We start from the raw sequence: 11,290 nt of genomic DNA, 5'->3' as shown, positions 1-11,290 counted from the left end.
CAGGTGGGACTGTGAGCTTACCCCACCCCCTTTCCACATAAGGCACTGGCTCTGCATCCCACCAACTCGGTACTCCAAGCCTCAGTTTCCCCATATATTAATGGCACAGGATGGCTTCCATCATGCCTAGATCATAGGGTAGGATAGTGAATGTGATCGAGTGCTGTGATCTGCTGCCCAAGATGCCAGAGATGATCCAGGACTCGGGGACAGAACAACTACGGAACAGCCAGATAACCTCAGGGCTGGTCCTGCTCCAGCCCTGCCCCGCCCCACCAGGCCCTGTGGCAACCTCAGGCTGTCTTGTCAGTTGAGTTCATATGCCATCTTTCACCAGCCAATGGGCTGGGGCAACCAGGAGCAGGTCACACAGACTATTTCCTGTTTTCAAACAAGGAACTTAGCATAGCAGCTGCCGCTCGACTGCTCACTGAACTTGGAACAGAGAGCTGAAGGCGGCCATGTGACACCCCTCCGGACCCCTGAACTCGCACAGGACCAGAGGCCTCAGGTCAGTGTTTGATCCCAAGCTCACAGGGCTTCTGCCCACCTGTGACCGGAGCCCCTTCCTCCTGTGACTGTCCCACAGTACCTGTTGGGGGCAGGGCAGGGAGGAGAAGGGTTGATGACAGCCTGTGGGGGGAGGGCTCTCCTTAGCTCAGTGGGGCAGAGCAGGAAGCAGCTCCCTGACCCTCCATCACCTCAATTCCTTTTGAAGTTCCGGATGCTTCTACAACCTCTCCTGAGCCTGAGGAATAATTTGCCACACCTGTGTTTCTCAAAACCTGGATCCAGAGAACCCCTGTATCAGTAGAGCTCTGGTGGACTTGTGCAAAATACAGAATACAGTGCCCACCCCTCAGACCTACTAGATTGGACTCTCTGCTATTGGAAGCCAGGAAATCTGCTGTTTACAAACCCTTAATACCCTCCTTGCCCCCTGGAGATTCTAAGGCACATTCATGCTTGGGGCGTGCCATCCAGTGTCCAGGATCTGCTGTCTCCCAGGTCAGACCAGCTGCTTTACTCTACTTGGCTGGAGCCTCATCCCCAATGGAAAGACCTCTGCAGTCCCCTTAGAAAGGTAGCATGGTCTCTGAAGGCCACCCTGTGCACCCCATCAGAAGGATAGCCTTCAGAGTTGGGTGTAGTGGGTCAGGGCGCCCAGAGGGAAGGGTTGGAATGGCTCCAACAGAGCTGGAGGGCAGAGGGCTGGGCCTACCTCTGTCCCCTGGGCCGAGTACAGGCCTGCAAGCCAGCAGCGCTAACACCTGCAGGATTTTCTGGTAAAGTCTAGAAACCTTGGCTATGTTTGATATGGAGACAGGAGAGAAGGACCCATAGAACCTCATGTGGGGCTGTCCCCAAAGAGCTTTTGGAGAGACAGGATGCTTCCCCCATTTCACACATGAGGCAATGGAGGCCTAGAGAGAGATGGGAAGCTGCCCAAAACTCCATGGATGTACCAATACATAATTTCCTCCTTCCCCCTCCTCCCAGCCCATCCCATAAGAGAAAACATAAAGGAGCTGGCTTTAGCTGCTGAATTCGATTTTTATTCTAAACCCTGGGTTCATGCTCAGCTTTCCCAAGTCTTTATTCATACGTCCAGCCAGGACCATCATTCCTGGATTCTCCCAGAGTCTCGGCGCAAACAGTGCCCTGCTTCTGACCTAGCACCACCTGCCTGATCAGGACACAAAGCTGGGAGGGCTGGGACCATTGAGGCCAATGCCTGTCACCATCACCAGTTTTACAGATGAGCTAACTGAGGCAGGTATATAGGAGTGTCCACAGGAAACACTGGGCCCCCAAGAACCCTGGCTAAGAGTTGATTAGATAAGAGAATATGTGGACCACCTACTGTCCTGCCTGAACACCTACCAGAATATAGAGATCCTGTCCCTAGTCATCCATCATTTTGTCAGCAGGACAGGGCTTGTGGCTATAGTTTTCTGGTGAGGAAACTGAGGCCTGGAGATATTAAATAACTTGCCTACAGACCCACAGTTGCTCAGGATGGAAGGACTGCCTCTGTGAGAGAAGAGATAAATGAAGTATACAAGTTATAGTGTGCTCAAAAATGTGCAGTCCCGAGCCAGCCATGCATTTGCCCCATGCTTCAGTTTCCCATCTGTATAAGGCAAGGTTGAGTGGAGGTCCCTGAGGGACACCAATTGGATTAACAGCACAGAGCTACCTGGAGAATCATGGGCTCCCACTGACCTCTCCTCTCCCCAGGCCCTCAGCCCTGGAGTATGAACACAGCCAGGGACATAGCTGGGGCTGTTGGAGCAGCAGTGGCCTACCTCTCTCTAGGCCATAGTCAGCATGGGGTACAGACACAGGGCCTGGAATCGACAGACCAGAGTTCAAGTCCCGGCTCTTCCCCATGTCCACCTGCAGCTCCCTTAGAGTCTGTAAAGAGGAGGTGAGGTCACTTGTACCCTTCTTATTTAGAGTTTCTGTGCCTAGGTGGTACCCCAGCTCTCTCTGAGCTAATATTTTAATTGTCCCTTTTTCTAATTTGTCTCAGACATTTTTAATTCTATTCCAACACTGCCTTAATTTATAGTCATTTATTTCTTAAATATTTCTCAAAGCATCTGCCTGTATCAGAAACTAATAGGGACCACTATGTATACCAGGTAGGTGAGGGGCCCTGAGCTGATGCTTCACATAGTCTCACACCAGCCTCATGCAGGTGGGGCCTTATGCCCATTATATAGCAAACTGAGGATAAACTGAGAAGCTTAGTCACTTGTCAGGCACCAGGCCCTCTTGTTCACTGATCCAGGCCACAGAGCTACTGCAAAGGACCTCAGGACTCCCGCAGCCTGCCTGCCCTGCTTGTCCCTGAGGAGGGCAGAGAGGACCAGCCCGCATCCATGTCCTGCCCATCGCTTACTGGCCTTGACTGTGGACGGCTCTAAGTCTCAGTTTCTTTATCATAAAATGGAGATAAAAACCCCTACCACACATGGAGTCAGATCAAGTGAGAGAAGTGGGTGTCATGTGCGAGTACACAGCCTGGCCCCTCGCAAGTATTCGGCTCTGCTTGTTGGGCATTCACCAGCCACGTAACCTTGGCCTGAACGGCAGTTTCCTCATCTGTCATCAGGAATCATGATAGATTCTTGTGGGTGTTAAGTAAAATAGTGGATGTGAAGAACCTGGGTGTGTATGAAGTGGGCTCCACAAGTCCTCAGCAAGTGTTTCTTTAAAGATAGAGGGAAGGTTACATACTAGTATCTCCACTTTGGATACAGATTTCATTTACACATGTGATATAATATGGAGTGTTGGGATATTTTTCTGGACAAGCCAGCATCTTTCTCCCATAATCACTAAAGCCATTACCTTTGCTTGAAATTAACTTCATTTAAGATTCAGAGCAACTTGATAATATGAGGGTCATAACAATAAGAGGATTTGTTCGGCCTTGGAGTGATCAATCCAGCAAAGGGGTGGACCCCGGTTTGGCATCTGGCAGCTGAGCTGACAGCTGGTGGAGGGCTTGGCAGCATGGACTATAACACGGATCCCAGGCACTGCAGGTCCCACCAGGAATCTCAGTGTGATGGGCACTCACCATTTTCTCTTGTCCCCCCAGCAGCCTTGGAACATGGCAAGTCCTGAGCACCTTGGGAGCCCTGGATGGGCAGGACCCGTAGCCACTGGCCCAGAACACCCACATCGAGGACCTGAAGGGCACTTAGGTGGGCTTGGTCAGAAAGAGAGGTTTGAAAACATTTGAAATACAAACATGTATACTTCCAATGGTGCCCGAAGAGAGTGGGGCAAGTAGGTACTGACACAAGGATTTGGTGCAAGACCTTTATCTGGGAGATGGTCCAGGAGGTATGACAGGGAAGTGGGAAATCAGGGAAAGAAAAGGCAGGAACCACCATAGGGTGTCGATGAACAGATTACCTCTGTGGGCAACTGGGCTCAGTCCCAAAGGGGGTCTTCTGCAGTATGTATAGAACATATCTCTGAGCTGTCCCACCAAGATTGTTACCTGCCAGTCCTATCCTTCATCAGTAAAGGGATGCTCCAGAACATGCTGCTATAGCCCAAGAAAGCCCTCGCCCTGAGAGTCACAGGTGCTTCCGGTAGGAAGCCAGCGGGATGTGAGTGCTCAGGGGACATGGCAGGCACTGACAGCGTCCACTACCATGCTGTCTCCTGGAGCAGATCTCAACTCAAGTGCCCTTTGAAGGCCTGCTCTGTCCCTGGCTATGCAGGGTGCTGAAACAGGAAGCAATCAGACACGGTGCTGCCCTCAGGTTTGGTAGAGAAATGGATCTGTGAAAAACAATTTGAGATGCCCCAAGAAAGGCTACTGGGACAAGGTGGAAGGCTCTTACTCTAGTGCCAGGGAGCTGGGCCTTGAAGGACACATTAGAGAAAGGCTCCTCAGACCCATATCCCTTGAAATAAAATGATCTGTGCGTTTGGTGAGGAAGGATTCTCATCTTTCCCAAGATTCTCAGAATGGCCTATGGCCCAAGTGAGGCTTAAGAACACTATTAGTTTCCAGGCAGGGAAATAGGAGGGCACATAAGGCAGAGGAGTGGCACGTGCAAGACAAAGCGTGGAGTGTGGGGAGGAGATGAGAGAGTCAAGAGGGGCCAGCCAGGCTGAGCCTGGAGCCCAGCATCCTCAAAGCTCCCCCCACCATTTGCTGATGTGTGCTCAGGAGGTTGGGTGCAAAGCACAGAGCCAGTGATAGAGGGAGTGCAGAAATGGGCAAGCCTGCTTGTCAGGGGCACAGGGTTTCACAAGGGCCAATCTGCAGGCTGGATGTGGGTGACGCAACACAAACACCTTGCCCTTCACAATGGAGAGCCCATCTGGGGTAGTGGGGCATTTTAGGCTGTGGTGGGATGCATTCTGCCAGGTTGGGCACAGGGCAACCTGATGTCCCACTGGGCCTGTAAAGGGTGGGGTGGGAGAGGGGGATACTCATGGCTCTTCCAGATTCTGATGTCCCATCCCAGACAAACCAGCCACCTCCCCAAACCCCCGCCCCCGCCCGATGTGCCCTGACTTGGTGCAAGTCCTTAAGGGTGCTGTGCCTCCAGATGCCCAGGACAGCCCGAGCCCCCACTCGAGCATGACCACACGGGAACTGCAGGAGTACTGGCGGAGAGAGAGGGGCTGTTGGAAGCGCGTCAAACTGCTCTTTGAGATCACTTCAGCCCGTATCGAGGAGAGAAAAGTCTCCAAGTTTGTGGTGAGCAGAGATCAAGAAATGATGGCATGCCTTTCGCCACCTCTTTCATAGCTCTGGGCAAGTCTGGTGGGGCCTCAGCTTTGCCAACCATGAAATGGGTTGATTCACTTTAACTCACAGAGTTCTTATAGAGAAAATAGTCAAACAGCAAGATTTTGCACTCAGCGGTGTGCTAAGTACCATGAGGACTGAAGGCATATGAGTCAAGGCCCCTGATCCTAAGAAGGAACTGGCCTAGATTAGTCCCATGTTACCCAGTATTAGTCACCTGTGTCCCTTCTTCACGGTGTTTGATATCCCTGTATCATTTATTCTGTTATTTACCTCATCTTTTTCTTGAAATTGGATCACTTTTTAAAAACTTGAAATTTATTTCAAAGGGAAACCAGCATTACATGGCATAAAGAAAAAGTAATCATAAAAATAAAGACAAGGAAAGCTGAGTACCGTTTGTAAATTCTAGCTGGTTACACCATGGCTGGAGGAAATCTCCGTGCTTGGGGATTGCTCTGTTTGTTGAAATGGAATTTTAGCCTGTGTTGGGAGGATGTTAATGACCAAGAGTTACATTCAACCTTTCTCGCCACCCCTCCCCCAACTGAACTAGGATAATGACAGCGGACAGGGAGTGCTGGCCACATCATGGGCAGGCCACACCCTTTCAGTGTGCCACCTCACTAAATCCTCACCCAGTGAGGTAGGTACTGTTACTACCCTGATTGTATGATGAGAAAATTGAGGATCACAGAGGTTAATTACCTACCAAAGTCCGCACAGCTAGACGGTGGTGAGGCTGGAATTATAATCCAGGCAGCTTGCGCCTTAGGTAGGATTCTCCTGAAAGAGAACAGAAGAGGAATCGTTTCCTCACAGTATAACATCACTGCCAGAACATCGCCTAAAGCCATCTCCCGGGTGTTCCACACTTGGAAAGCTCAGATCTAGTAATCCAAGCTTCCCATTTCAGGAAGCTGAAGCCCAATTTTGACCACGTAGAGCCAAGAGCACCCCCAGGCCCCCTGCATGGCACGTTCCTTTGCTCTCCCTTCCCCTGAGACTCTGCCAGGTGCCTGGGCTTGTTTTCAGCAGGTTGACTCTTGTCACGATTCGCTTTCATAGCTCCTCTAATGCCGGCAGCAATTTAAAACAGAATTGTATATGACAATAACCCATTTTCAGGGCGTGCTTTAAATTATGATCATCATTATTTTTACTTGCCGGGGCTCTCTCTCTCAGCTTAAGCCTTCTGCTAAGGTGTAGTCAAAGGCTCTCTCTTTGCACCACAGATGTACCAAATCGTTGTCATCCAGACAGGGAGTTTTGACAGCAACAAAGCTCTCCTGGAGCGGCGCTATTCAGACTTCGAGATGCTGCAGAAGAGCCTCCAGAAGGCTTTCAGGGAAGAGATTGAAGATGTCGTCTTTCCCAAAAAGCACCTGATGGGGAACTTCACCGAGGAGATGATCTCTGAGCGCAAGCTGGCCTTCAGGGAGTACCTGCACCTGCTCTACAGCATCCGCTGCGTCCGCAGGTCCCGCGAGTTCATCGATTTCCTCACAAGACCAGAGCTTAAGGAAGCCTTCAGCTGCCTGCGAGCAGGGCAGTACACCAAGGCCCTGGACATCCTGGTGCACGTGGTGCCCCTACAGGAGAAGCTGACCGCCCACTGCCCTGTGATGGTGGTCCCGTCCCTCTGCGCCATGCTGGTGTGTCACCGTGACCTCGAGTGCCCTGTGGAGGCCTTTGCAGCCGGAGAGAGGGCCCTCCAGTGTCTGCAGGCCCGGGAGGGCCATCGTTACTACGCCCCTCTGCTGGACGCCATGATCTGCCTGGCCTACATGCTAGGCAAGGACTTTGTGTCACTGCAGGAGAGACTTCAGGAGAGCCAGCTCCGGAAGCCCACCCCCAGGAACTTCACCCTGAAGGAACTCACCGTCCGAGAATATCTGTACTGAGCCACGGCGGCAGGGAAGCTAGAGATTTGGGACCACCACTGCTGTGGGGACTGTTTGGGTTCATTTTGAATGCAAAGAACCCCTTTAGGCTCTAATTTGCTGGGTGACCTTGGACAAGCCCCTCCCCTGGTCCTCCCTTTCCCTACCTGTGTTGGCAGAGCTGCTGTCACTTGTCTTTGGCAGTCTCTGCTTGTGTCCTGTGTCCCTTTGATACCAGGCCCAGTTCATCTCAAAACCACAACAAGCCCAGCTGCCAAACACGGGAGAGTCAACCCCACCTTTCTGATGTTTTTGTAGGTAGTTGGAGAAGAGGTTTGCAGTACACACCACAGACAAAACTCAGTCCATTTCCTAACAGAGGACTCTCTCCAGTTGTCATGAGTCTTTTCTCTCTGCTCTTCCCTGTTCCATGTTGCTTGCAAACATTCCCACCCATTATCCTAAGTATTCTAACTCTTCCCTCTTAGCATATAGACCCAACTGTGCAAAACAAAAGCTCACCTGCGGCTCCTCAAGGACAAGTTCATCCTGAGATGGGGTGTATGTCAACCTTTGAAGGGTGGGATGATACTGGGCTAGAATGCAGTTGTATCATAAAACGCTGTGATACAAGGCATTTTTAGCAAAGGAAGTTGTCAGTGATTCTCTGGTTAGAATGATCTAACCGTTACCTAGGGTGAGTTTTCATTTATAAGGCAACTCTCCCTTGAATGAGCTCCCTGAATCTGTAGACATAACCCTGACGGGAGGTGGGAAAAGATACTCAGTGGGGCCTCTGGGTAGAAAATAGATCAAAATGCTCAACACCTCCCCATTTGAGGGACAATGTTCTTGGAATGTCTCTGATGGCTTAGGATTCCCGAGACAAAAGTCCACTGTCAGGGAAGGACACCAAGGGCCAAGAGTGAAGGGGATTCTGGACCAATGATCTGGGGTCAGCACTGGGTCTGAAGTTGATGGTACAGGGTGGTTTGGGCCCAATATGTGTTTGAGGCTAGAAGTCCATGAAGACCTCAGCCATGTGGCTGAGCTTATCACGGTAAACTTGGGAAGGCTACAGCTTGGAAACCACAGTGTGGGACACCAGAATGACCTGTTGGGAATCTGGCTCAGCAAAGGGCTCACCAAAGCAGTGGACAAGCATTCACTAAACTGCACCAGAATGTGTTCACCAGTGATGCCATGTGACAAAAGTTGTAGTGGCCCAATCAGGCTCTGTCCTGGAGGTTAGCCACAGACTGACACCTTGGGACAAGAAAACCTTCAGGAAAGCTTCAAGTGTCTCAGTTTACTCCAGGAGAAGGAAACTTCAAGTGGGAGATACAGGACTTCCTGAAAATCTGGGCATATGGAAATTGAAAGTGTTAGATGGAAAAATAAAAGCAATGTGACTCTATTTGTAATGGTGAAGATCATACTGATTTTACAAGTTATTTCATCAAAGATAAAATGCTATCTATCCACTACAAGATGCACCAAATATTCACTAAGAAAGAAAAGATGCCCAACATGGGGTGTTTAATAGATTTCAGCAAAAGCTGGGAGAGCCAAGAGTTAGCTGCCCACTGTAAGGGTCAATGGAAAAAACCTGGTACACTGAAAAGGATAGTAAGGGAAAGCATGAGTCACATTTGGCACTGGGTGAAGGGTGGGGAATCCCCTAGAATTTGAACTGAGAGGTCTGAGTACACAAAAGGTGGTCCAAAATACTGGAAACAGAGTGCTCATGGTAAATGGTCTCCAATGGAGGTGTTCCAGGTAGCTGGCACCACAAAAGCAGGTTCTCTGTGAAGGAAGTCAACATCACTCCAGCCCAGTAGAGCCTGTAAGATCCCACTGACTTCAAAGATGCTAGAATATGGGGGTAAATGAGCATTTCAAAATCATATATATATATATATATATGGTGTGTGTGTGTGTGATGTAAAGAGAAAAAAAAACCTGAGGGAGTAAATGGGAGCTCCCCACCAGGACCCCTAAAGAGGGGCTAGCTCCTCACATAGTTCACAGGGAATGGACTTATTCTGGCTTCCAGAAAAGGAACTGCCCACAGAGGGCAGCTTCAGGGCCCCCACTTTGCCCCTTCCTGCTGACATGTGATGCTACCCTCCCAGGTCTGATGACCTTGCCCTACGGGTCCAGCGGCATTTCTTCTGGCCATGCCCATTGTATCTCCATCCACTTTGGGTGTCTGATGGCCTAGGATGACTCGCAATGGCCAGCTCCCTCTGGCACCTCCCATTTGCTGCAGAAGTCAGAGACCCCCCATTTCTTGGGTTCCTGGAACAAGTCTCTCCCTTCCTCAAGCCCCTTCCTCTGGGAAGCTTTCCTCTCAGCTTACCACAGCCCCTGAGGGTACCCCACTCCCCTGTTTGCCTGGCCCCTCCCACTCCACCTGTATTACTTAGTCTTTGTTTCCATGGGACTTCGGCACTGGGTGGTGGCAGTTGGGATGGGACCCTCTTCTCCTGACTTCTCAGAAGCTGAGCTCGCAGGACAGTGAGGAGCACCCACCTTCAACATCCAGGGTGGGCCCAGGAACCAGAAGTATAGGAGTCACCTAGAGCTTGTGAGAAATGCAGAAGTTCAGGCCCCACCTTAGACCTATTGAATCAGAATCAGCATTTTAACAAAATTTCCCTGCCAGCTGCCCTTCCCACCCCTGAAGATGATTCCTATGTAGGTGAAAGTTTGAGAAGCCGTGTGTTAAACAGTCTTGAAGGTGCCTCGAGAAAATCATTGGCAGAGCACAAGCATTCTGCTGTCTGGGTTCCTCCCCACCCTGTGTTCGCCCTCCCCAGGCCCTCCCCCAGGACCCAGGGGGCCCTAAGTGGGAGCACCTTGCCCGCCTCACCCACACCCAGGAACCCCTTCTGGCTGCTCTGCCCCGGAGCCTTAGGGTGGCTGGCTCTGGTAAAGGCCCACTCCGGCAGCCCCTCCCTACCGCCAGCTGTGACCTGGAGCCCTGAGGTCTCCCCTTCGGATGGACAGCATTAGGCATCTTTGTGAGACCCTGCCAGGGATGCTGGCCAGTCTCATACCCCCAGGCCAGGATGGGAAAAAACAGCTCCTGGGGGGCTGCCTGTGTGCTACAGGCCAGAGTTCCCCAGTGCCTTCAGAGCTCTACACTGTGCCCAGCCCCGCTCTGCTCGGGAGATGTTCTGAGCCCATTTCACAGATGAGGGCAAGACATCCTGAGAGGTCAAGTGACTTGCCCAAGGTCATGGAGCTGACAACAGGTAGAGGAGGAAATTAAATGCAGGCCTGTGTGCCCCCAAGCCTGTTTTCCTCACTGGCCCTCCATGGGGTGGAGTGGGAGGAGAGGGGTACAGAGATGTCCCTGGTCCTCTCCCTTAAGGGCCCTTAAAGGTCATTTCACTCATCTCTGCTTACACATGTGGAAACTGAGGCCCGGAGAAGGAACTCACTCAAGGTCACATAGTGAGAAGGGACAGCTCCAGGACCAGACCTGGGTGTCCACACCGAAGCAATGAGGTCTGGCAGGCAGGGGAGACAGAATAATCCAGGCTGCAGTTCCAAGAGCTGCTGGGGGTCACGCAGTCAGACATGGGGACCCAGGAGCGGTATTGAGACCTAGGGTGGGGCCAGCTAGCCTGCCTTCTAGGAGAACCACCTCAGGGTGGGCTTTGGCCCCCAGAGCCTACATGCCCTTAGCTCTGTGATGTCCTCCCTACCTGTAACTCTGTCCTGAAGCAGAAAAACCACCCGCCCGCGGGGGAAGCGGACCCCCAGCACGCGCAGCCGGCTCTCCTGGGCTCCTCCAGGGGCTTCCTGCTCCTCGAGGCTGCTGTGACCACGAACAGCTGCCTTCCCGGAATCCTCCCTCCCATGCACACACCCCCTCCCTCTGGGGACCTGACAATGTCACCAGCTGTTCTGTCATCCACTTGCCATTTTCCTTCGAGCAATCTCCTTTTACTCACCTAAATTTATTTGAAAAAGAAACTTCCTATTACCACTCTAAATGGAAAATCAGAATCACTTGCTATGATTAGAAGGTTGCTATAAAAATAGTGAAACCTATTCCCACCGTTATTATACCTCACAAGCCTTTCTTTGTCTGAGACAGGCCTTG

General features: G+C 51.3%; 1 protein-coding gene across 4 annotated transcripts; it reads left to right on the top strand.

The window, feature by feature from the left end:
• Positions 1-362: 362 nt before the first annotated feature.
• Positions 363-8,590, top strand: SNX20 (sorting nexin 20). Of its 4 annotated transcripts, none has more exons than XM_036881038.2 (4): positions 363-511; positions 3,617-3,719; positions 5,088-5,239; positions 6,526-8,590. In XM_036881038.2, exons 2-4 carry the CDS (start codon positions 3,626-3,628, stop codon positions 7,192-7,194), a joined length of 915 nt encoding a protein of 304 aa, XP_036736933.2. In that variant the 5' UTR covers positions 363-511; positions 3,617-3,625; the 3' UTR covers positions 7,195-8,590. The 4 variants fall into 4 exon arrangements, with proteins under 4 accessions (XP_036736933.2, XP_036736935.2, XP_036736936.1 ...); XM_036881040.2 differs by having other exon boundaries at positions 364-511; positions 3,614-3,719; XM_036881041.2 differs by lacking the exon at positions 363-511 and having other exon boundaries at positions 3,614-3,719; positions 5,072-5,239.
• Positions 8,591-11,290: the final 2,700 nt, after the last annotated feature.

This window comes from Manis pentadactyla, chromosome 15 (genome assembly GCF_030020395.1).
Source record: "Manis pentadactyla isolate mManPen7 chromosome 15, mManPen7.hap1, whole genome shotgun sequence".
In the NCBI taxonomy this organism is placed as follows: domain Eukaryota; kingdom Metazoa; phylum Chordata; class Mammalia; order Pholidota; family Manidae; genus Manis; species Manis pentadactyla.
The sequence above is the reverse complement of the archived record's forward strand: the minus strand, read 5'-3'. Positions and strand labels throughout refer to the sequence as shown.

Coding starts and splice junctions, on each gene's coding strand:
- SNX20 (XM_036881038.2), top strand. CDS start 3,626: ATGGCAAGTCCTGAGCACCTTGGGAGCCCTGGATGGGCAGGACCCGTA. Junction 3,720..5,087: donor AGGACCTGAAGGGCACTTAG/GTGGGCTTGGTC, acceptor CTGTGCCTCCAG/ATGCCCAGGACAGCCCGAGC. Junction 5,240..6,525: donor GAAAAGTCTCCAAGTTTGTG/GTGAGCAGAGAT, acceptor TTTGCACCACAG/ATGTACCAAATCGTTGTCAT.